We start from the raw sequence: 27,129 nt of genomic DNA, 5'->3' as shown, positions 1-27,129 counted from the left end.
AAACCAGTAATTCAGTCATTTTTAAGGCATCTGGAATGATCAATGTAAAGAATTTATAATTTTTAAACCAGCACTTTACAATAAATTAATTTAACACAATGCATATTGGAATTCTTGGCAATATATAGCAGATCACTGATTATCTGCCAACTGGTAATGAGAGACACCCAAGCCATTGCTCATATTTAAAAAGTAGCTCAAATGCATGTTCATACTCTCAATATACAGAAAAAACTCAGTTAAAGATGTTTTTGAAGGAAACAGAAAATAACAGATATCTCAAGCAGAAATTTTTTTTAAAGAGAGTAGAAGTATTTTTTCACCAAACTTAACATTTGCTGCTACTAAATATACATAAACATATGAGCATCAAATAGCACCCAAGTGATGCACCATTAGACATATATACCGGGTGGTTATAAAATAAGTTTCCCTATTCAGGAAACCCTAGTGTAAAAACGGTTAGAGATAGCACTGTGAAAATTGGTGGGTATGTCATTTAGGGTATGGGGAAGCGATTTGTAGAAGAAAAAAAATTAGTTCAAATTTCGGTCACCAGGGGAGAAATTAGCATTGTAAACATGAGATGGAATACTTAACTTAGGATTAGATTTTAATATCAGAACTTAGAAATCTACAGACATTGTTCTATGTGCTTTCCTTCACTTGAGATAACATTCTGAAAACAGAGGACTGTGTGCGACAAAGTTTCGTGTAGTATCTCACTGGTGATGTTGGCTACATGCTGTTGAATGCTTGCTTTCAAATCGACAAGCATCAGTATGGCGCCACAGTAAACTCTGTCCTTCAGGTATCCCCATAGCCAGAAATCACAGAGATTGAGATCTGTGATCGGGCTGGCCAGAACTATGGCAAGCTCTAGAAATGATGCAATCATTTCCGAATGTTGAATGGAACAGTTCCTTCACTTGTTGGCCAACGCGGGGGAGAGGCACCATCTTTGCACAAACACATATGGTCTCCAAGCATTGCTTTTCTTGCAGGGTGGGAATAATGCAATCTCTTAGAAGAGCACAATACAGTACGCCTTATGGGGCCACGAGGTGTACTCTTCAAATAAAAATGGTCCAATTATAAACTCTGCTGTAAATCCACACCATACTGTAATGTATGGACTTTGTAGTGGTCTTTCATGCACAGCATATGGACAAGAAGTTCCCCATATTTGGCAGTTTTGTGCATTTACAGCCTCACAGAGAGTGAACTTGTCTCATCAGACCACAAGATCATTCGAGCCCATGTATCAAGTTCCATAAGAGCCAGAAATCGTAGAAAACAGTCTATTCATTGTTGCTGATCACAAGACTTTAGTTCTTGCACTATGTGAATCTTGAATCTATCATCCTCAAAACCAGCGTAAAATTATTCGAAGCACTTTACATACAGTAGACCAAGGAAGGTTCAAGTCTCTTGACACACCTATGGCACTATTGACTGGCAATGTTTCGCTTTCTGACCACTGCAACCACCACTTCATCCACTACCTCTGCTCCGACACATGGTCAACCCCTGCCTGGAATTACACCTAACTCCCTGATCGCTTCAAATTTCTTTATTAGTTTTCGAAGCCCCACTGGTCCTTTATACAAATCAAAGGTCCTTTATGCAAACCTTTAAGTTTCCGATATTCACGTAGTGCTGCATTACATTATTCTGGTAGAACAGTTTTCCTAAAAGAAAATGTTCCTTTTTTGTAAGAGCCATAATGGTTATTGACAGTGGCCTTTCTGCTTTTATCTAACAGGATGTCATTTGCGTAAGCAGCGTGTCTTGAAGTAAATGAGAACTTTTACATAAGTGCAGCGCCGTTTCCCCTTGGCGGCAGAAATTTGAATTAATTTTTTTCTTCTACAAATAGCTTCCTCATACCATAAATGACATACCGAATGATTTTCACAGCGCTAACTCTAACCGTTTTGACACTAGGATCTCCTGAATAGGGAAACTTATTTTATAACCACCCGGTATATAGTCCTTCTTAAGGAGCTAGTAAATGAGTACTGTAAAAATAAATGCATATGAAAATGACAACTACATGTTATCAGCGCATTTACTGACTGCACTCTTTGTAGTAATGCATGGTTTTTGATTACTAATTTAGTAGACGGCTTTTTTGTTCTTTGCTTCATTGGTTTATGTATACAAAATAAACTTTTCATAAAATTTTGAAGTTTATTATGATTTACAGCTCAGTCCAAAAGTAGCATACACTGGCAGATTCTCCAGTCAATTTAGCATTAGCATTAGTAGGGCATATGATGCAAGAAAGCAAGCTTATATAGCATCAGCCAAAAAAAAAAAAAAAAAAAACACTTTCCATTTCACCCATCCATTCACTCCAAAATTTTGTCTAGTTCTGCCTTCAACTTATTTCAGTTGCTGACCTCCACTACAACACACAGACGTTTCTTCCAACAATCAACCACCCGCTGACTAAAGGCAAATTTCTGCACATCTATTCTACAATTGTCTTTCTTCAATTTGAATTCATGCTCCTCAAGTGAGTAATCCTCAGATTACTCACTTGAGGGGTAATCACTCACTGCTCAGAAAACTTAATATCAGACTGCACAATTACCCCCGGGTTCTTTTCATTCTCCACTACTGAGTGTAGTACCACCCAGTTGATACTTTACTCTGGGATTACTGCTACCCATATAGAGTACTTAACATTTGTAAATGATAAACTTCAGTTGCCACCTCTCAGCCCACTGCTCAACTTTTCCAGATCCTGTTGCAGTAGCATATTATCATTACTGTCATTGACAACTCTGCCAACCTTCATATCGCCTGCAAACTTAGACATTAAGCCTGATATACCTTCATCAATACCATTGATAAATACCAAAAACAACAATGGGCCCAAAACCAAACCCTAGGTGACTCCACTAATAACATTAGACCATGAAAAACAGTGTCCATTGAAAACCACTGTCTTCTCCCACTCAACCATCCTTTTATCCATTCTAGCAACTTGCCCTTAATACTGCTCCAATTTGTACAGTAGTCTTCCATGTACCACAGTATCAAAAGCTTTCCTAAAATCCAAGTACAGTAAACCCTCACTAGTCCGGATTAATTGGGGGAGAGATCATCCAGATTAGTGAAGAAAGAGATAGCCCGAAAGCACAAAAAAACTTAGAACAAAAATAAATAAAAAAAAAAAAAGATAAAAAATAAATAGAAGGAAAATAGAAAGAAAGCTCCAGGTCCTGATGGTATTTTTCCACTTGTTCTCAAAACCTGTGCTCCTGAACTTACTCCTGTTCTTTACTCTTTCTAAAGTAATGGAGAAATCAATTAACAGCCAACTCTTAAACTATCTAGAAACCTTCCATCTGGTCATCGATCGTCACTATGGATTCCATCAATGTCAATCCACTGGTGATATTCAGGCTTATGTTACCCATTCATGGACAAATTCAATGGAAAAGTTCAGTGAAACGCAAGCAGTTGCTCTTGACATCTCAAAGGCTTTCGATCGTGTTTAACATTAAGGTCTTCGAAACAAGCTACCATCTTATGGTTTGCCAACTGTTTTTTGTAATTGGTTATTCAGTTTTTCTCACTGACCACTTATTAAGGGTGATGTTAAATGGCTCTCTGTCTTCTAACTTCTCCACTAATGCTGGTGTCCCCCAAGGTTGTTCTTTTCCTCTTTTCTTGTTGTATATTAATGACTTTCTTCTATTGACCGGAAATCCTATCCATAGATTTGCTGATAATAGCACATCACATTCCACTTTCCAGTTTGAGAAACCTTGCCCTGCTCAATCAGCTTCAACTTCTCAAATATCTGCTACCAATTCCTTAAATGCCGATCTTCAGGTAATTCTCTAGTGGGGCAAAGGCAACTTAGTTGATTTCCATCCTTCTAAAACTCAGTCCTGTCTTATATCTCGCAAAAAGGATTTTTCTGCTCCTATGCTTATCTTTGGTGACACTCCGATTTCTAGGCAAGATGATCTCTTTTGGCCATTACCCTGACTTCTAATCTCTCTTGGCACAAGCACATTACAAATATTGCTTCCTCTGCATCTAAAAAAATTTGGCTTTCTCTTTTGCTCTCAGCATCGGCGCCTCAGTAACCAGGTGGGCAGGAGCAGCAGTGTGTAGCACACGCTTCTTGATCAGACCAGGGTTTGCCTGGTCTGATCAAGAAGCCCGTGACCACCAAATACGGAGGATGCAGAAAGGTCAGGAAATGACCACTGCATATCCCTGGAGCAATATGGCCTTAGTTGCTAATGCTCCTATAAACCAAATAACAATAACCGTAGCTCTCGGCATTACTTTTCTTCCAAACGGCTGTTCACTCTGTACAAATCGCAAATACAACCAACCATGGAATATTGTTCCCACATCTGGGGCGGTGCCCCCAAAATCTCTCTCAGGCTTCTAGATTCCATTCAGAGGAGGGCAGTTAGGTTAATTAATGACTCATCTCTAACAGAGCTTCTCCACTCTGTCATGGACGTACTGTTTCTGCTGCACGCCTTTTCTACAGATACTTCCATGGGCACTGTCCTTCTGAATTGGCTTCTATAATTCTCGCTCTCTCTTTCAACACAGTCCAAACACGTGCCGTCACCACCAGCCAACATCCATTTACTGTCCAACTTCAAACTCACAGAACAAATTTTTCATCTTCCTCGTTTATTCATTTTAGCATTAGTAGAGGCATACGATGCAAGAAAGCAAGCTTATGCAGCATCAGCCAAAAAAAAAACCCTGCTCCAATTTCACCCCTCCGTTCGTTCCAAATACCTGTGCAGCTCAGCCTTAAATTTATTTAGGCTATCAACTTCCACAACAAAAGATGGAAGTCTGTTCCACCAATCAACTACCCACTGGCTAAAGGCAAACTTTCACACATCTATCCTACATCTGTCTTTCCTCAATTTGAATTTATGCCCTCTCAGGTGATTATCCTGATCAAGAGGAAGAATCCCATCAGCATTGAGCATGCTCAAACCGTTCAAGGCTTTAATACACCTCAATTAGATCACCTCACAGGTGCCTAGTCTCCAAGCACTGTAATCTGCAAAACTTAAGCCTTTCTTCGTAAGAGCAACCCTTTGTTCCATTCGCTAATCTTGTTACCCTTCTCTGTACTAGTTCCAACAGCTCTACATCCTTCTTAAAATGAGGCCTTCAGACCTGTATACAGTACTCAAGGTGTGGCCCGACCATTGCCTTATACAAGGTGATAATCACCTCCTTATGCCTGATAGAAAAATTCCTGTATATCATTGACAAGACACCATGAGCTACTCTTGCAGACCTTCTGCACTGCAAGACTTTTCCCAAAATTTCCTTGTATTTGTTACGCAAGTCCTCAGACCTCCTACTTCTTTATAACATTAGTGTCAAAGTACAACAATATCACCTTTCATGCTCTTAAATGATAATATCTTCTCTATAATGTCATCTACCTTTGCCCCCTGGCAGCCACACTCTGGTCCTATTCCAATTATCCCTTTTGCACAATATATTTCCCATATCCCTGACAATACAGTCACTGAAAATAACTACCTCACATAGGACCAGCACATTCTGTCTTGGGTACTGCTGCTGTGTTGCTTGATTCACATGTGAAAGCTCTGGAGTTGAGTTGGGCAGCTGACAGCTTGAGAAATTAAAATGGAGGCCACATTGACTGGCCTCCATTTTAATTTCTTTGAGGGCATCCACTATAATCTAATCTTCAAGCTCCCAAATGCCCATCAGAAATTCTAAGTTTGCACCTAATTTTCTCATATTTTTTGCAAAAATCTGATTAATGAATTCACAGCAAACATATATATCACTAGTTTAGTGGTGCCTATTGCACTTCTCTGAAAGGAGGTTGCCAAAAGAGGCTGGGAACAGTTAAGTTAAATATAAGCAAACTGCCTGAGCAAGCAGATTACATTTTCTATAAAATGCAGAAATATAATAATTACATGTGCAAAAGCTTGAGGAGGTGCTGCTGTACTTTCTGTTTCTTCCAAATAGTCATCCCATGAAAAATCCTGGTCCATGTTGACTATACCTGAAAAATTATTAAAATAATGCTCACTTAGAATATTCAAAATAAGATTTGATACAATGTAAGATACTGTATTTTCAATATATAATAAATTATACATTATATATATATATATATTAATAAAATACTAATAATATTTTATTGATATAATAAAAAGTGATTATTATTGTTATATAATAATAATAAAATTGTTAAATTTTATTATTACAGAGTACAGTGATTAAATTTTTTTTACTGTTGAAAGAAAAACACCACAAGAAATTCACAGCAAAATTTTGACTGTATATGGTGAAGGTCACTACTTAAAAGCAGGCAGCTGTGATTCAGCAGTCAAAGAAAGTGTTGAGTAAGGCCACATTGAGAGAAAAACTAAATAAAACCTATTCACAACCTTGAACTTTTGGAAAAGGTATTATACAACAATAGATACATAACGGAGAACTTTAAAAACTTTAGCATAAGAAACGTCACACATTTTTAATAATCTTTGTTACTCTAAAGTTAGATTTCAGGATTTCAATGTTAAAGATGAAAATACAAGTGGAATTATAGTTTGAACACGTTATGCCAACTAAGAGATGCTATGATTTATGGAATAAGACTGTAGAAGCATCCTCAATGCCAAGAGAGGGGGGAAAAAATGATCTGAGATTTTTGAAAGAAAAGTTATGATAACAGTTTTTTTTTTTTTAACTTTAAACATACAGACTTTCAAAAAGCTACAGATTGGGTAATTTGAAGTAGGAGGGAAAAAATGAAATTTACTGGGAAAAACAGGCTCTTTCTGGGAAAGCAGATTTTTTTTAAAATCCAGACTTTGGACCTGAAATTAAATTTCAATGACAACATACATATTTATATTAAAATAAAAAAAAAAAGACCTATACAATTGTTTATCAGTACAGTATGCTTTCAAACATCAGCTTGCCTAAGATTTCTCCTTGGTGTTTATTTATTATCTTTTTCCTATGTATACATCGTCCAGTCAAAGCATTATGACCACCACCTTTGTTTTTTAGCAATTGGCCTTTCCTCCCTGCCTGGTGGCACGTGTCATGGTGAGAACCAGAAAATGTGATATTACAGATTTGTGGTATGTACATGATTGACATGGGCAATGAATGTTGGGTACCGGTAAAGAGTGGCAATATTATAGAAACTGTGAATCTTGGGGGCTGATCGTGGAGTGCTGTGGTTAAGGTGTACCAAGAGCAAATGGATAATGGACAGAGCAGCAGTTACCAAGCCAACGGCAGATGCCCATTGGTTAATCAATGGCCTTGGTGAATGTAGGCTGTCCTACCTTGAGTGAGTCAACTGACAACCTATGAAATGGGTGGCCTTAGACCTTTAGCCAGGAGACAACCAGCAATGTTTCCAAGACCACGATCTAATGAATCCTCCTCCACATAGGCCTGGAGTAAGAGCCTAGTTAGGGTACCAATACTTAAGGCCACCTATTGCCAACACCTAGAAGTTTGCATCTGAATGGCTTCATTGAACCACTGATAACTGGAAAAAAAAGTTGCCTATTCTGATGAATCACATTTTCTTCTATGCTGTGTGGACAGTAGATGGAGGGTACAGCAACAAACTGCAGAGAGGGATCACTCATGTCTAATCCAACAGAAACAGGGAGATGGTGGCAGCATTTTGGTATGGGGAATGTTTTCATGGGAAGCTCTTGAAGCCTTCATACCTCTAGAGGCTAAAAATTACCTTTCCATTGTGGCCGATCAGGTACACCCCTTCATAGTAACTGCCTTACAAGGGTACACAGGTATGTTTCAGCTGGATAATGCAACCTCCATGTCGCCGGTATGGTTCAAGAGTGGCTCACCAAATATGAATGTCACTTCCAAGTTACCGTGGCCATTGGATACGAATCCCACAGAACACCTCTGAAATTACACAGATCAAGAAACCAAGCATTTGGATCCTCCACCACAAATATTGCAGATTTACGGCAACATGGTATAACATACTTCCTGCAATGTTCAGAAGGTATGTAATATCATGTCCATGCCTTGGCATGCAGTGGCAAACACACACACACACACACACACACACACACACACACACACACACACACACACACACACACACACACACACACACACACACACACACACACACACACACACGTGTGTGTACAGTGGATTCCGGTTATTTGAGCCACCAGTTAATCGGGGCAGCCGTTTATTTGGAGCAAATCTTAAAAAACAGAACCCAATCGAGAAAATAGCCAGGGTTTACTTCGCTTAATTGGGACAACATGCCGTTTAATCGGGGCAGGAGACCACAGCACTGGAGATCACCCTACGATTGTCTCCGACCGTACCACGTGGTTCGGTTCAATTTCTGGAGGTCACAACCATAAAAAAATAAAAACAACTAGCAGTCACCTGTTTATTGGGCTTTTCTGTTAGCGAAATCTATCATAAACGGATAGTAAACTCGATCTTGTTGAATTTGCGATAATACCGACAGCTGGAATTCTGTGGGTTATTATGGTAAAATGTGTTTACACTTCCATGAAATCTTCAATCATATAAAAAAAAATTAATTTTCATAATCTTCTCTTCATTCCTATTTTTAAAGATTCATAACTTGTTATTGCGTTCTCACTTGCACGTATCGTGTTACTTGCAATTTGTGTGTGCTGTGTTCTTTGTTATTGATTGCTTATCTTTTTACTGTTTTGAATTTTAACCCCCACCCACAAATGTCAGTGAACAGAAATGTCAACTAGTTAGTATGTGCACATTACAGTACTTATTAATTATTCCAATTTTCACGTATCATTTAATTTTCTAATTGGTAAGGTAATAAAGGGTAAATTTGTGCTTAATATATCTTTACTTTTATAGCCTGTGGATAATATTCCTCCTATTTTCACTAATTAGAATCGCTGTTTAATAGAACTAAAATTCAATTCACAAACGTGATCACAATGAAGAGCGCTTACTACACATCGTATAGTGAAAGGTACTTTACTTAGGTGACTCCATCGTAACGTGATTTGATTGTACAGTAAACTAATTGTAAAGCGGGGATCCATTGTATTTTTAACTTTTTTTTACGTGAAACTTCGGATAATTGGGGCAGCCGCTTAATCGGGCCAAAATGCACTAGTCCCGATGTGTCCAACTTAACCGGAATCGACGGTATATGTAAAAAACCAAAACAAGAGGTAACAGAAAATATATAAACTCAGTACCATACACGGATTGAAGATTAAGAAGACAAAAGATACTTGTTGACATCAGAGGCGGACTGGGTCAAAAATTCTTACCAAGAAAAACTTGTAATGGCCTCATAGCAGTGTTTATGACCAAAATCACACTGGCCTCCTTTTGTCTCCAGCCCACCAGGGTTTCCCCAGTAAGTCTTATGGCCAATCCACCTCTGGTTGACTTTAGACTTGAATTTCTGTAGATCATAATTCTTAGAATATATGTGAAAGAAGGTTGCTCCATAAAAAACAGAAGTTGAAGGGATAAATGAGGAAAAGGAGGCTGAGTTTGAATTAGGAGAGCGAATGCATGCTGAGTGATTGTGGCATATGTTCAGACTGATTTGGAAGAAAGTGGGGGAATTAAAAAAGACAATTCAGGACAATGCCCATGGAAATATCTATAGAAAAGGCATGCAGCAGAAATTGAACATCTATGAGATGCAGAGTAGAAAGACCTTATTAAAGGGCTGTGTCCCTGACTATCATCTCTGAATGGAATCAAAGTTTGAGAGAAGTTTTGGGGACACCACTCCAGATGATGGAACAATATTGCATTGTAGGGTAGATAATCAAGAAGACCTCGCCATAACTGAAGTTGACACATACAAGGCATTCGCGCAGCTGGCTCAGGACCTCTTCACAAGGAGAAGGACGCTCCCACAGCCTCAACCACTGCAGTAAACAACCATGCCATGCAGACCAGCAGAAAGCCTACACAACCACGGAAACCTTCCCAGATGATAAACTGACACCAGAGTGAAACAACCAAGGAATTAAACCTCACAACTGAGTCTACCTGAAGTCACAATCTCTATGACTACCGACAGATGTATCCACCTGACGTGACAACCCGATCAAGACAACAAGACTACCATGCAAGGGCTCAGAGAAATGACTGCAGCACATTACTGCCACCTAGCCATATGGCGATCTGGGCTGGTAGCCTTGACCAGCCTGCTTTCACTCCTATTCCTTGGTGGGGGGGGGAGATGGCTTGCTGTCTTCTCCTCCTCCTGCCATCCCCCTTTCCCTCTGGTGGGGCATGGACATGCCCCACTGACTGCAGGGGCCATCTACCCTATCGGCCCCTTATTTCTTTCTTCTCCCCCAGCCTTCAGTCTCCCTACCCTTCTCTTTGACTATACACTGCGAAAGCCCCAAGCATCGAAATTTAAATTAGCACCAAAATTATTGCCCGCCCCATTAGGCCTCTAGAACTTGTCATTTTAGCGTACAACCCCCATGGTAATTTCGGGGAACAAACCCCACATACTATCTCGTAATAGCGATTTTGCAACTATACCACCGCGATCATTTTTTTTTTTTTTTTTTCTCTATAGGACCCAGCCGCTGAAATCCCAGGAAATTAGGCGGCGGGACCTGCCAGAGTATAATAAATTTTAAGGTACACCTGGCCAGCCTCCTCGTTGGCATAGTACGGACAACGCCGGGTCCCATCAGGGGCTCGATGGCCAATAGGCCAGAAGAACAATGGGCACAACATACGACACAACACATGATCCACACACTTTTAAATCTCTGGCCTTGACAGAGTACTATCCCTCGATACAACGAACACTTGCGGAGATGGGAGAAATTCCTGGTGCCATTTGACCCTCAACGTACTTTGTAGGGCAGATATGATCTTTCTAAAGAAAGATTAATTGTTTAGAAGATCAAAAGCAAAAAAGAACACCCAGTTTTTTTATGCAGAGGAAGCAATTTCAATATGCTTATTCCAAGAGAGAGAGATCAGAAGGCACAATAATCCTTAACAGAGATATACAATCTTGTCTAGAAATTTGAGTGTCATTGAAGATCAGCACAGGAGCAGGAGATTTTTTTTTTTTTTTTTTGAGAAATAAGATGGGACTGGGTTTTTAACTTCAAAAACCCAGTTTAGGACTGGTTTTTGAAGTTGACTAGTTTTCATTGCCCCACTGGGGATCAGCATTTGAGGAATTAGTAGTGGATATCTGACAAGTTGAAGTTGTTTGTGATGGGCATGGTTTCTCCAACTAGAAGGGGGAACACAGTACTATCATCAACCAAACTACAGATAGATATTCTAGTCAGTGGAAGGTCATTAATACATAATAGAAAAACGGTAGGCAAAATAACTGAACCTCGGGGCGCAACCAAAATTAGCGGAAAAATTAAAAGACAAGAGCCGACCATTACTTGCAGTGAGGATGAAAACTGGATACCTGATATGAAAACAATCACTAATCCATTATATGGAGCTTATTTAAAAGACCTTTATGCAAAACACAATCGAAAGCCTTGGAACTGTCAAGGGCAACTGCTTGAGATTCTCCAAATTTTTCCATTGAATTTGTCCACAAATAGGTAACACAGATGGATAGAATCACAATATATCACCAGTGGATCATCAGAATCCACATGGAAGATCATTGATCATGTGGAAGGCTTTGAAATAGCTTAGGAGTTGGTTGTTAATGAATTTCTCCATTACTTTAGAAAGCGCAACGGTAAGTGCAATAGGACAATAACTGGACGGGAGGGATTTGTCACATATGATCAGGAACTGGCTGGATATGGGAAAATTTCTAAGCAGAAGGAAAAACACCAGTGGATAAAAAAGTGACAGAGAAAAGGAGCACTGCTTCTAAGAACAAACAGAGAAAAGCCATCAGGATTGTTCTTCAGGATACAATTCTTTTACCATTCTTCTCTCAAAAGAATCCTACATCAAAAGAAGTGTACTAGGTTTCACAGAAGGTGGCTTACCAAGATTGTCAAAAGAAAAGAAAAGTAGGATCCTAGTAAGTTGGTTTTATCTTTAGCTGAGAATACAATAGAATCACCAAGTTTTAAATGAAGTGGGAATACAGATGGACAAAGGTTCCAGCCAACAGCACTGGCAAGAGAACTGAATACTCAACTACCATTTGGAAGAAGCAAATTTTCTACTCTTAGCCTCTTCAAAATCAAGTCTGGATTGATTAATAACTGCTTTACAATTGTTGCAAGTTTTAGTATAGAAAATGAACTTGCAGATTTTGATGCCAACCAACAGTGATATGCAATATTCTTAATTTGACAGTTTTAGCATATTTATTGGAAAAACCAAGGTTCTTATGAACTAGATTTTAAGGTGGAATAAAGGATTTCACCTAAAGAAAAACAATTTCACTGACAAGATCTGAGCAAACGTTGGGATCAGAAGGTTTAAAATGGCAATCCAACCAAGGAAAGGAAGACCAGAAATCTTGCTGTTCCCATTTCAAATTCTTGTAATGTCAAATGACATGAGGCTAAGACTGACCACAAGAGAAAGTCTGCATTGGAGAAGAGACTAAAAAGTTGCAATTCTTTGTAATATAGTTCTCTGCAAGAACAGCTATTTAGTGAGATATCCAACATGTCCTCCCTCTTTCACCAGTGCCAATTCTGAACGATGAAGAATATGGTTACAGGTTGGATTGTTTTATTTTTATAGAAGCTGATTATATTTAAAAAAAAAAAAAAAAAAAAAAAAAGTCACTGCATTGCATACTGCTGTATGCTGCAGCAATTGCTTGTCTAATCCCAATTCTTCAGTTACACTATTTCCTATTCATCAATACTCATTTTGCTTGGTTACCTAACTCCATAACTAAACTTAAAGCATGGAGACTTTTAATGAGCAGTAACAACTGAAGATGTAGAGGAATTTCAAAAATCCCTGGAGATATAGCAGAGATTAGCATTCTTAATATTGAAAAAGTATCAACATTCCCTGGAAAAAGAATTTTACACTGCAGAGGAAATAAGAAAGGAATTTGAATTTGCTTAGGCATTTTCTTTTTTTTTTTTTTTTTTTTTTTTTTTATGAAAACCCCAAACACAAGAGGTATTAGAACCTATAGTACTTAGCACCGTGCTTCGGTTGGAGGTTGAGAAGACAAAAGAAGATATTTGTTGACATTAGACTTGAACTTCCGTAGACTGTAATTTTCAGGAAATACGTATGAAGGAAGGTTGTTCCAGAAAACTGCAGTGGAATGAATAAACGAAGAAGATGAAAATTTGATTCTGTGATTTTGAAGTTGGACAGTAAATGGATGTTGGCTGGTGGCGGCACTTGTTCGGACTGTTTTGAAAGAGAGAGCAGGAATTATAGAAGCCAATTCAGAAGAACAGTGCCCATGGAAGTATCTGCAGAAAAGGCATGCAGCAGAAACAGTGCATCTATGAGACAGTGAGGGTAGAGACTCTGTTAGAGAAGAGTCATTAATTAACCTAACTGCCCTCTTCTGAATGGAATCAAGAAGCCCGAGCGAGAGAGAGGTTTTGGGGGCACCACCCCAGATGTGGGAATAATATTCCATGGTAGGGCGGATTTGCGATTTGTACAGAGTGAACAGCTGTTTGGAAGAAAAGGAATGCCGAGAGTGAAAGAGAAAATCAAGTTTTTTAGATGCAGAAGAAGCAATATTTCTAATGTGCTTGCGCAAAGAGAGAGAGAGAGATTAGAAGTCAAGGTAATCCCCAAAAGAGATATATCATTTTGCCTAGAAATCGGAGTGTCACTAAAGATAAGCATGGGAGCAGAAGAATCCTTTTTATGAGATATAACACAAGACTGAGTTTCAGAAGGATTGAAATCAACTAAGTTGTCTTTGCCCCACTGGAGAATTACCTGGAGATTGGTATTTAAGGAATTGGTAGCGGATATTCGAGAAGTTGAAGCTGATTGTTGAAGCCTTCTTATATATTAATGAAGAAGAAAAGAGTGGAGGAAAGAACTGAACCTTGTGGGGGGGGGGACACCACATTATTGGAGAAGTTAGAAGACAGAGCCATCTACCATCACCCTCAGTGAGCAGTCAGAGAGAAAACTGGATAACAAATCATAAAAAAACAGTTGGCAAATCATAATATGGAAGCCTGTTTAGAAGACCTCTATGCCAAACACGATCGAAAGCTGTTGAGATGTCAAGAGCAACTGCTTGTGTTTAACCGAACTTTTCCATTGAATTTGTCCATAAATGGGTAACATAAGCCAGAATATCCCCAATGGATCGACACTGACGGAATCCATACTGGTAATCGTTGATCAGACGGAAGGTTTCTAGGTTGTTTAAAAGTTGGCAGTTAATTGATTTCTCCATTAGAAATAGTAGAAGTAATTGCAATGGGATGATAATTGTATGGGAGGGATTTGTCATTCTTTTTAGGAACTGGTTGGATATGAGCAAATTTTCAAGCAGAAGGAAAAACAACTTTTGAATAAGAAAGTGAAAAAAGGCAGCAAAGAACAGGAGTAAGTTCAGGAGCACAGGTTTTGATAACAAGTGGAGAAATACCATCAGAACCTGAAGCTTTCTTAGAATCAAGATTCGTCAAAATCCTTCTGATATCCTTTTGACGGAAGACCACAAGAGGCATTGAATGGAGTGTGTTGGGAATGGTGACAGGTGTTTTACCAAGATCATTAATAAATGAGTTGGAAGAAAAATGGGATGCCAGCAGGTCAGCTTTATCCTTGGCTGAAGTGACAACAGAACCATCTGGTTTTGACAGAGGTGGGAGCAGAGATGGACAAAAGCTGCGGCCAATAGCTTTGGTAAGAGACCAGAATGCTAGGCTACCATAAGGGCAAGAAGCAAGTTTTCTACTCTTAGCCTGTTCAAAATCTAGTTTGGACTGATTAATAACTGGTTTACAATTATTGCGAGCTTTGGTGTAGGCAGAAAATTAAACTGAAGAATTGGAAACAAGTCAATTACGATATTCAACATTCTTCTCCTGAACAGCTTTAGCATTTATTGGAAAACCAAGGTTTAGATAAAGGACGAGATTTTAAAGTTGTGCAGAATAAAGGATTCCATTCCTACAAGAATAATTTCACTGACACAATTTGAGCAAACGTTGACATCAGAATTTTTGAAACAGTAATCCAACCAAGGAAAAGAAGAAAAGAAATCTCGCTGGTCATTTTATTTTGCATTCTTGTAATGCCAAACAACACTAGGTTGGGAATAGCCATGAGGTAAAGGCTCGATTGGAGAAGAGAAAATCACCAAGTTGTGATCTGAGGTGCCTAAAGGACCACTCACTTTGACTGTGTACATAGAAGGGTTGTTTGTGAGAAAAAGTGCAAGTGTTTTGGCTGTATTTTTAGGATTGTCTGGTATTCTGGTAGGTAAATGAACAATCTGTGTTTGGTCATTAATAATTGCAAAAGCCTCAGCATCTTAACCAGCTGGGTTGGTGTGACTAGAAAACAGAAGCCAGCTGGAGTTGTGAACATTAAAATCACCAAGGAAAATTTCCTCACTATTAATAAAGTTGGACTGGAGAAAGTCAAATTGCAAAGAGAGGAAGATAAAGAGTTCCAAGTGATTAGTGGAGTTGGGAGAATGGTAGACAACAGATGAATTTGACACAATGAGGTAGAGAGATTTTGAGCCAGAGTAGATCGAAAAGAGGAGTTTCCAAATTACCAAGTCTCTAACAGGGAATATCAGAACGGACATATATGCACAAATACCACCTTTGGGGCGAAAGAAATCATACAGTGAAAAATTTGGGCAACTGAGATGAGCAGTAGTTGAATCAACCGATAACTGAGATTGTGTCAAAAAAGTACATGGGGTTTGGCAGATTGCAAGTGGAAATGGACATCGTTGAGATTAGAATTCAGACCACGTATATTTGTGAAATGAACTAGGAAGTGTTTGGGAGTTTGATCTTTTCGCAGATAAGTTTACTCTATTAGTTTGACAATTCATGGTGTATTCAATAATAAGAAAAATGGGGGAGCGACATGCTGTATGAAGTAATGAAATTTTTGGATATGGCATACACATGGTCTTTTAGCAGATAAGCTTACTATATTAGTTATGATGGAAATTTGTTAGAACAACCTTCCATCTGCTGTTGTGAAGGTGGGTAGTTTAAATAAATTCAAGAATGTGCTATAAAAATTATTGGAGAGGATAAACAGGTGATTTGGGAAGGGGGGTTTTTTTTGCTGATGCTTTAGTAGCTTGCTTTCTTGCATCAGCTGCCATTACTACTATTACTAATAATGTTTTAAAAAATAACTCTGAATTTCGTATCTTACAGAAAACAGATGACTTATTCTTAATGGAAATGAGCAGGAACTTCCATTTCAAGTAGAGGCTTTGACGGATTAGCATTTCAGAGCAAATTTTCATCTTCTTTAATGTATATTTTGCCAATTTATTATTGCACTACTAATAATGATGGTATAAGGGCATGATTAAACTTAAAGTTTTTCCTACCCTTCTTTTATTATATTTTACTATCCTCTACTTCTCACCAGACCAGCCGTCTGCACTCAGTGATCACTGAATTATGACCAAGATATGTGGCATAGTCTGTTATGGACTATGCCACATAGCTTGCAGTATACTTCATATACTACTGGATGTTTGTGGTGAGTGATGGCTACAGTGCATTGTATGGGCTCAACAGCAGGTCACTGTGCAACGGTTGACAACACAATACAACATGGAAAATGCAACAACAATATCCCAAAATGTATGGGTTCCATAGCAGATGACCCAAGCGACAGCCTCATCACTGATCATCATTAATAGCAAATACTGTGTTGGTAACAACACACTGGAGGACTGGAAACAGGTGTGCAGGTTGGATGAGTCTAAATATCTTGTACAACATGCCAATGGACACCTTCACGTGTGGCACAAGCATCTACAGTTCATTTACCCATTGCGTTGCTCTTTGCTGTTTGGTTTTTAGGAGCATTAGCAACTAAGGCCATATTGCTCCAGGGATATGCTAGGCTATGCGGGGATGCAGAAAGGTCAGGGTGGTCATTCTCTGACCTTTCCGCATCCTCCGTATTTGGTGGTCACGGGCTCGAACCCCGGTCTAATCAAGAAGCATGTGCTACGCACTGCTGCTCCTGCCCATCGAGGCGTCTACCCATCGCGTATGGTGCCCACTATCCAGGCAGGTGGCAGTGGTTGCATAATATGGGGAATGTTTTGCTGGCAAGAACTAGGATCCCTGGTGCATGTGTATCAATGTTTCACTGATGACGTCTGCTGGCAGCTTTTAGAAGGCCATGTGCACCCTGCCATGTTGCATTTTTTCCCAGGCAGAAACTGGATCTTCCAAGATGATAATGTGTTGTGTCATTGTGCCAGCACTGTGCAAGAGTGTTTCAAGGAACACAGTAAAGATATTGCACGTGGGCTACAATAATGACATCTCAAAAATATGATTTGAGTTAATACTACCTACAAACTGGCAGTAATTCTATCTCTCAAGTCTTTAATATTTAATTAAATAATTAAGATGCCAGGTTACACAATGGCACTTATCCCATTGAACCGTAAAACAATCAGACAATTTTTTGCTTGGATTGATTTTTCATGTAGAAGTCAGTAGTAGTAGAGGCATGTGATGCAAGAAAGCAAGTGTATGAGCTTATGCAGCATCAGCCAAAAAAGAAAAAATAAATAAAAAATTTACAAAACAAATCCCTCTAAATGTTTGTGCAGTTCCTCCTTAAATTTATTTAAGGAGGAACTGCACAATGTTACCAATAGTAAATTCTAAGTGGGAAGCATTCAAGGAATTAATCGTGGGTGCTACTAAATGTTTCATACCTATTAAGAAATATTGTTCAAGGTTTAGGCCTACATGGTTATCAAATGAACTAATGAGACTCGTAACAGAGAAGAAAGATGCATGGGATGCATATAAATTATCAAGCAACTCAGAAGCCTATGGCAGATATAAGCTAGTCTGTAATCAGGTCACAAAGGAGGTAAGGCAGGCAAAGGCAGATTACGAGAAATCCTTGGCAAGAGATGCTAAGAAAAACAGCAAGGATTTCTTTACTTATTAAACTCTAAAAGGAAGGGGATGAATCTGATTGGCCCACTTGACATCGATGGTTCGACTGTTGATGATCCTGCTCAGATAGCAAACAAATTGAATGAGTATTTTGCATCTACATTCACACATGAGGAATTATTAAGGTTTGAAAATGGCAGAAGGTTATCAAACTGTAGCAGGATACTTAATGATTTCGTAATAAAAAAAAAAAAAAAAAAAATTGTTGAAGTTAAACATAAGAAAAGCACCTGAGATGGATGGGATCTATCCAGTTATATTAAAGGAGGCGGCAAAGTAACTAAGCAAACCCTTAGCCATAATTATGAGGGCATCCTTGGACTCAGGGGAGGTTCCCACGGACTGGAGATGTGCAAATGTATCCCCAATTCACAAAGGGGGATCGAAGGGTGACACGAGTAATTACAGACCAGTTAGTTTAACTTCTGTTCCGGGTAAAATGATGGAGTCACTGGTTAAAGATGCATTGCAGGATCATCTAGACAACACTGCAGCAATAATTCAGACACAGCATGGGTTTGTTAAGGGAAAGTCTTGTCTGACAAATCTGATTGACTATTATGATGTGGTTGCAAAAAATAATTTTGATATCATATATTTGGATTTCAGGAAAGCTTTTGACACTGTTGCGCATGGAAGACTATTGTACAAATTGGAGCAGAATGGTATTAAGGGTAAGTTGCTACAATGGATAAAAAGATGGTTAAGTGGGAGAAGACAGAGGGTGGTAATCAATGGGTGCTACTCTTCGTGCACTAATGTTATTAGTGGAGTCCCACAGGGTTTGGTCTTAGGTCCACTGTTGTTTTGTATATTTATCAATGATATTGATGAAGGTATATCAGGCTTAATGTCAAAGTTTGCAGATGATACAAAGGTTGGCAGGGTTGTTAATGACAGCAATGGCAGCAATGGCACACTGCCATTGCTGCCATTGCTGTTAATGACAGCAATGGCAGTGTGCTACTGCAACAGGATCTAGATAATTTGGGCAGATGGGCTAAGTAGTGGCAACTGAAGTTTAACCTTGACAAATGCAAAGTACTGCGGAAAAGGAGGCGATTGTCCCTCTGTATAAGGCAATGGTCAGGCCACACCTTGAGTACTGCGTACAGGTCTGGAGGCCTCATTTTAGGAAGGATATAGATTTTCTTGAGCATGTACAGAGAAAGGCAACAAGATTGGTGAGGGGAATGAAGGGATCCTCTTACCAAGAGAGGCTTAAGTTCTGCAAATTGCAGGGGCTGGAGACTAGGCACCTGCGTGGTGATCTGATTGAGGTGTATAACGCCTTGAATGGGTTGAGCACGCTGAATTCTGATGGGATCCTTCCACTTGTTCAGATTACGACCCTAAGGGGGCATAAATTCAAATTAAGAAAGGACAGATATAGAACAGATGTGCGGAAATTTGCCTTTAGCCAGCGGGTGGTTAATTGCTGGAACAAACTTCTATCTGTCATTGTGGAAGTTGATAGGTTGAATAAATTTAAGGAGGAACTGGACAGGCATTTGGAGGGAATGGTGTGATTTTTTTTTGGCTGATGCTGCATAGGCTCATACACTTGCTTTCTTGCATCACATGCCACTACTACTACGACAAATGGAAGTTTATTCCAGCAATTAACCACCCACTGGCATTTTTTGAGTTGTGCCAGTATTGCAGTCCACTTGCAATATCAACCATCTTGAGTGGCTTCCAAATTTGCTTAACTTTTAATAAAATTGAACACCTGTGGGATGTTTTTGAACAGGAAGTGAGGCATATGGACATGTAACTGTCGTCTATTCTGATACTGTGAAAGTCTTGCTGGCAACATGGCTGTAGATCCCTACAGACGTCTAGGCCAATACCAGCTGTTATCTGTACAAACAATGGCCCAACACAGAATATAGCAAGGTGGTCATAATTCAGTGATCACTGAGTGTATATACTGATCATTACACCTTATTACCTATTCATACTTTATTCATCTTCAATTACATATTTTTTAAATTGTCTTGTGCTTGTAATTCTATAAATTACAAGCACAAGAGAACTTATCCTAGCATTCCTCTTTATCCATCCTTATATTTATATTGGGGAATACTTAGTCAAGTATTCCTCAACAAATATATCTTTTCTTTTATTACTTTAATGCTATATATGTACTCACACAAACACCTCGCTCTCTCTCGAATTAATGGTTACTTTTTTTTTTATTTATGAAATCGTGCGAATCTATGCTCACCCGTTCTGGCAACCTTGTCTGACAACTATCACGAGTAATTTCGAATACCCTAAAACTCATAATCGGCAATGACCGCACAGTATGTTCTACTCTGTGGACCATGCCATTCTGGATTGCGTAATTTTGACAGCCTGTATACCAGAATGGAACGCTTACTCTAGCTTAATTTTAAAAAGTACGACTATCAACAAAAACTGGGTCGAGGCCCAATTCGAGAACCATCGTCAAGTGAATTATATCGCACATTACATTCACTGAAATAAAGTGTCTACAGAAATCCTATGCATGTGATGCTGCAAGTAAATGAATGTCGTGAATAATAATCATCAGATGGGCAATTCAAAAATAGATAATAATAAAGAAATAATAATAATAATACAAACAAATCATAATTATCAAATTGTCAGCTGATTCAAATAACCGCCATCCACCTAGATGAATTGGTATTTTTGAAATACAAAGATATTAAGGATACATCACAATAATTAAAGTTTACCTTGAACTGAACAATTCCTACTTTACACTTCATTATTTGTCACAACAGAATAAATAAGTACTAGAAATCTCAGAACGAAAAACGTAACTAAGACCCCACACCACCATATTCCACATTATGAATGAATAAACACCAAGAGAATGACAACGTTGAAAGCTGCCCCCTATTACCGGGAAAACAATAATTGGACATATGGACCTTTTTTGAACTACAGGGACTGCGCCAGCATGTACAACAGCATTTTATACTGTACCTCTCCTAACTTTATGCCGTTTGATATAAATTCACTGAACAATTATTTAGATATAAAGATTTACTGAAATATATAGTATGCAGTATATTTATGCACCAACATCGAGCCATGATGATGAAGAGGTTGAAGAAATATATACCGAAATTGAGAGTCTTCTAGATGAGCAGAAAACCCACAACGCTATCATTATGGGGGACTTCAATGCTAAGGTTGGAAAAATATAAAACAGCGCAGAAAGGGTAACTATAGGAAATTTTGGAATTGGTGAAAGAAATAAAAGAGGTGAAAGACTTGAGGAATTTGCAGAATCTCAAGGATTGTCAGTAATAAACACTTTTTTCAAGAAAACGGTGAACAGAAAGTGGACATGGAAGAGTCCAAATGGATTAACAACTAATGAAATCGACTTCATCCTCACTAACAGAAGATATACCGTGAATAATGTTACAGTCCTGAATAAGGTAAATGTTGGAAGTGATCACTGATCACAGAATGGTATAGATGTAGGAAAGGAAAGGAAAAAATTGACTCGAGTAAATATCACTCTGATTATCAGTAGTGATTCTTCATGCATTAGGAATCTGCAGATAAAGGAACCATTGGGTGGCAGTGATCACAGTGTGCTGAAGGTGGGATTTACTGAAGGAGGTAACTACCATCAGAGGTAAAGGGAAGGGTTTTTGCTTTCGTAAAGGCGACTATGATGGTCTGAGACAGTATTTAAATTCTATACAGTGGGACCAACTGATGATGTTACCAACAGCAAATTCAAAATGGGAAGCATTCAAGGAACTATACTTGGAAGCTACCAGGCTTTACATACCAACCAAGAAATATTGTTCAAGGTTCAGACCTAAATGGTTGTCAGATGAACTAATGAGACATATGGCAGAGAAGAAAAATGCATGGAATACATACAAATTAATGGGTGACATGGAAGCCTATGATAGATATAAGTTGGTCTGTAACCAAGTCACAAAGGAGATTAGGCAGGCAAAGGCAGATTATGAGTAATCCTTGGCAAAGGACGCAAAGAAAAACAGAAAAGAGTTCTTTACCTATTTGAACTCAAGAAGGAAAGGGATGAATCAGATTGGTCCACTGGATGTTGATGGTTCAACAGTTGAGGATCCAGCACAGGTGGCTAACAATCTAAACGAGTATTTTGCATCTACATTCACACATGAGGAGTTATTCAGGAAGGGGAATGTCGTAGGTGAAGTAAACATTGGCAGTGAGCTAGATTATTTTCTAATAACTGAGAGGAAAGTGGAGGAGAAATTGTTGAGGATAAACATAAAAAAGGCACCCGGGGTGGATGGGATCTATCCAGTTATATTAAAGGAGGCAGCAAAGGAAGTAAGCAAACCCCTAGCCATAATTATGAGAGCTTCTTTGGACTCAGGGGAGATACCCATGGACTGGAGATGTGCAAATGTAACCCCAATTCACAAAGGAGGATCAAAGGCTGACACAAGTAATTATAGACCTGTTAGTTTAACTTCGGTTCCAGGAAAATTAATGGAGGCACTGGTGAAAGAAGCACTGCAGGATCATCTGGACAAGAATTCAGTTATAGCTCAGACAGAGCATGGTTTTGTTAAGGGCAGGTCTTGTCTGACCAATTTGATTGGACACTATGATGTAGTCACAAAAGAACTGGATGCAGGGAATAACTTTGATATTATATATTTGGATCTTAGAAAGGCTTTTGATACTGTTGCGCATGGAAGACTGCTGCACAAATTGGAGAAGTGTGGCATTGGAGGCAAATTGCTGCTAGGGATAAAGGGATGGTTGAGTGGCAGAAGACAGAGAGTGGTAATCAATGGACACTGCTCAACGTGGACTAATGTTATTAGTGGAGTTCCTCAGGGTTCAGTGTTGGGTCCATTGTTGTTTTCTGTATTTATAAATGATATTGATGATGGTGTGTCAGGCTTAATGTCCAAGTTTGCAGACGATACCAAGGTTGGCAGGGTTGTTAAGGACACTACTGATACTATGCTGCTGCAACAGGATCTGGAAAGGTTGAGCAGATGGGCTGAGAGGTGGCAAATGAAGTTAAACATTGACAAATGTAAAGTACTACATATGGGAAACAATAACCCCAGATCAACGTATCAACTCTGTGGTACTACGCTGACAGTGGTGGAGAATGAAAAGGACCTGGGGGTAATTGTGCAGGCAGATATGAAGTTCTCTGAGCAGTGCAGACGAGCTGCAAGAGTAGCTCATGGTGTCTTGTCAATCATATACAGGAATTTTTCTAGCAGGGACAGGGATGTGATTATTCCCTTGTATAAGGCATTGGTCAGGCCACACCTTGAGTACTGTATACAGTCTGGAGGCCTCATTTCAAGAAGGATGTAGAGCTGCTGGAACGAGTACAGGGAAGGGCAACAAGATTAGTGAATGGAACAAAGGGTTGCTCTTACGAAGAAAGGCTTAAGTTTTGCAAATTACAGAGCCTGGAGACTAGATATCGGCGAGGTGATCTGATAGAGGTGTATAAGGCTTTGAATGGCTTGAGCATGCTCAATGCCGATGGGATTCTTCCTCTTGCTCAGAATAATCACCTGATAGGGCATAAATTCAAATTGAGGAAGGACGGATGTCGGATAGATGTGCGGAAATTTGCATTTAGCCAGCAGGCAGTTGGTTTGTGGAACAGACTCCCATCGCTTGTTGTTGAAGTTGATAGCCTAAATAAATTTAAGGCTCAGCTGGACAGGTATTTCGAACGAACGGAGGGGTGAAATGGGAGGAGTGGTTGTTTTTTTTTTTTTTTTTTTTTTTTTTTGGCTGATGCTGAATAAGCTTGCTTTCTTGCATCATATGCTTCTACTAATGCTAATGCTAATGCTAAATAATACAAAAGTCTTTAAGATAACAGAAGACGAGAGAGAACAGTATGTACTGGAACTTAAGAACAAGTTTGAGCTTTTGCACACTGCTCAGGACCAAGATATCGACGAGGAATATTACAATTTTCTGAAAGTGATAAAGCCCAAGAAACCTATAGGGAAAAGAAATCCAAAGAAGGAAAAATTATTGAAGAAACACTTGTTATGATGAACCGAAGGCTAAAAATAAAGAGCAAGATAAACACTAACAATGAAAAAATTGAGTATACTGATTTATGCAAAGCCATTAGAAATAGACTCAGAGAGGACATAAGAAGATTTAACACAAGAAAAGTAGAACAAGCATTAAGGGAAAACAAAGGATTTAAATCAGCAGCCATGAGCAGTAATACAGAAAGACAAATGATACTGAAACTGAAGAATAGCGATGGTGTACTTATAAACAGCAGAGAAGGAATAATTCAAATAGCAGAAAACTACTATAGAGAATTATACAAGGAGCAAGGGAATGATGCCAGCAGTGAGGAAGATGGATTGCAAATTAGCAACACATACGACATACCCGATATTCTTCCTGATGAGGTAGAACATGCATCGAAGAAAATGGAGAATCAGAAAACCCCGGGGGAAGATGAAGTTACTGTAGAGTTGTTAAAATTAGGAGGAAGAGACATAACACAAATTGGCAAGGCTCTTCACAAAGTGCATTATAAAAGATGTGATGCCTAAGCAGTGGAATAATGCAATCATAGTTTTGCTGCATAAGAAAGGAGATAAATCAAAAATTGGAAATTATAGACCAATTAGCTTGTTATCCCACATCTACAAGTTGTTCACAAGGGTCATTACTAACAGATTAGAAAGAATACTTGATGAGAGTCAACCGAAAGAGCAAGCTGGCTTTAGGGCAAGATTCTCAACTATGGATCACCTTCACGTAATATCACAGCTAATGGAGAAAGCAAATGAATATAAAACACCTGGCATTTGTGGATTATGAAAAGGCATTTGACTCCATACAGCATAAGGCAATTTTTCGGACATTGGAAAGACAAGATATAGATACCCCACATATTATGATTTTGAAGAAAATATATGAGAATGCTACCTCCTTTATTAGACTAGACAAAGACAGTAGGAAATTTAAAATCGAGAAAGGAGTTCGACAAGGAGACACAATATCTCCGAAGCTGTTTACTGCTGCCCTTGAGAAAGCTTTCACAAGATTAGACTTTTTTCACAATGTGAAAATAAACACTACACACATATTTTTCAAATTCTGTAATATCTTGTCTCTGCTTGCGGACTATGTAACTTTCACAGATGTAACAAAATAAGTTCAGATTGTTCAAACACTTTCGTGAAGATATTTTACTTACTTTTCAACACAAGTTTGAAACGATAATATCAAAAAAAAAAAAAAAAACTGAGCTCGCACTGATAAATACTACTGCATGCTGCTCCCAAGGTCAAGAAACAAATGCCTGAAGGCAAGGTTGCCAACCTGTGGTAATGGGAGGCGTCAAGTAATTTATTTGTCACTGTGAGAACATTATTATTATTATTATTACTAGCCAAATTGTGCAAGAAAGGCTGAGGCTTATGCTGCACCAGCTAAAAAAAATTTCTGAGTTACCCTGAGAGAGAGAGAGAGAGAGAGAGAGAGAGAGAGAGAGAGAGAGAGAGAGAGAGAGAGAGAGAGAGAGAGAGAGAGAGAGAGAGAGAGAGAGAGAGAGAGAGAATCACAAAGAAAGAGAAGAATGATGATATCCAGCTGAGGTCCTTTTGTGTGCCACGTCCATACTCACCAGATATGAGCCCCGGAAGTTCATTCCAGGAGAATACCTCTATGTGTTGTTTGTCTGATAGCTAGATCCGTTTGAATCCGCTAGATCCGTTTGTTTCAGCAAGGGATGGTAGCTGTGCATTTCATTCTGCATTGAGTTTATAGAGTTAAAGAATCGGAATGGATGATATGCTATGTGCCAGTTTGAGAATCTAGATACTTCGTGCTGGGTAACTGGTGAAACGTTCTGCAGAGAAGCAGAAACAGTGAAAGCAAGTAAGACTGTTGCAGCGCCTACTGTTTTGTCTAATTTAGAACCATCACTGTATATCTGATTATATTCAGCATAACGTTGGGTGCTGATAGCATGAAGTTGTCGTATTTTTAAGTTTTCCATGAAATTCCTACCCCCACTGTGTATCATATTTTACCATAATTGTAGCCCACTGAAGGTAAAAGAGAATGTGAAATAGAAACATGGAAAGGAATACGAAATCTCAATTGATTAACACTGACAATAGCGGACACAATTAATTTTTACTGCGACACTCGCTAATCAGTAATTTTGCGGTGCAAGTAAGAACTTTTAGATATTTTATCAAATTAACACAAATGACAACTGCCCACCTGGTTTTTAAATGAAAACAGTACAAAAAACCATTTACGTGGAGTACAATTTGAAGTGTTGGTCAAGACATCAAAGGCGGATATTGTTGGGACAGGAGAGACGTGGTGTCACACAGATATAAGGAATGCTGAACTGGAATTTGGGGAGTACAATATGTACCGACAGGATAGAAAGGGAGGTGGTGTTATGCTGTTAATTAAGAAAAACATAAAATCAAAAGAAGTGCATCCAGTTGATATAGATGAACAGTGCACTGTTGAGTCAGTTTGGTGTGACATAAGCACTGCGAAAGCAAAAATAAGAGTAGGGTGTGTTATAGGCCTAATGACTCGAATGAGTACAGTGAACAATTGTACAGAGAAATAGAGTGGGCTAGTAAATCGGAATGTCTTATAATGGGGGATTTTAACTTCCCAGATATTGACTGGAACTTGTGGGTTGGTCACTCACACACTAGTCAGACTTTTGTGGATTTATTGGATGATTGTTTTCTGCAGCAGCACGTTCGAGGGGCAACCAGAGAGTACTGATGTGTACACAGTGAGTACACAGTGTACTGATGTGGGATTTACTTAAAGATTTCATTACCATTAGGGGTGAAGGAAAGGGCTTTTGCTTCCGTAAAGGTGAGTTCAGTGGTCTCCGACAGTTTTTAAAATCTGTACAGTGGGATCAACTGACGATGTTACCAACAGTAAATTCTAAGTTGGAAGCATT

The 27,129-nt window shown here is 38.9% G+C and overlaps 1 protein-coding gene across 2 annotated transcripts in view; it reads right to left on the bottom strand.

The window, feature by feature from the left end:
* The window catches only part of LOC150080635 (scm-like with four MBT domains protein 1), a 179,521-nt gene extending 158,522 nt beyond the window's left edge, over positions 1 to 20,999 (bottom strand). Inside the window, exons 1-2 of one of the 2 annotated variants that reach the window (XM_090381943.1) lie at positions 20,879 to 20,982; positions 5,967 to 6,055 (exon numbers count right to left, since the gene is read on the bottom strand). In XM_090381943.1, coding sequence (XP_090238069.1) covers positions 5,967 to 6,044 — 78 coding nt within the window. In that variant the 5' untranslated portion in view covers positions 6,045 to 6,055; positions 20,879 to 20,982. Of the gene's footprint in view, positions 1 to 5,966; positions 6,056 to 20,878 lie in introns of both variants that reach the window. The other variant, XM_090381944.1, reaches the window with a different exon arrangement.
* Between the last annotated feature and the right edge of the window lie 6,130 nt (positions 21,000 to 27,129).

This window comes from Mastigoproctus giganteus, chromosome 9 (assembly GCF_048544385.1).
Source record: "Mastigoproctus giganteus isolate SK-2022 chromosome 9, ASM4854438v1, whole genome shotgun sequence".
Lineage (NCBI taxonomy): Eukaryota > Metazoa > Arthropoda > Arachnida > Uropygi > Thelyphonidae > Mastigoproctus > Mastigoproctus giganteus.
The sequence above is the reverse complement of the archived record's forward strand: the minus strand, read 5'-3'. Positions and strand labels throughout refer to the sequence as shown.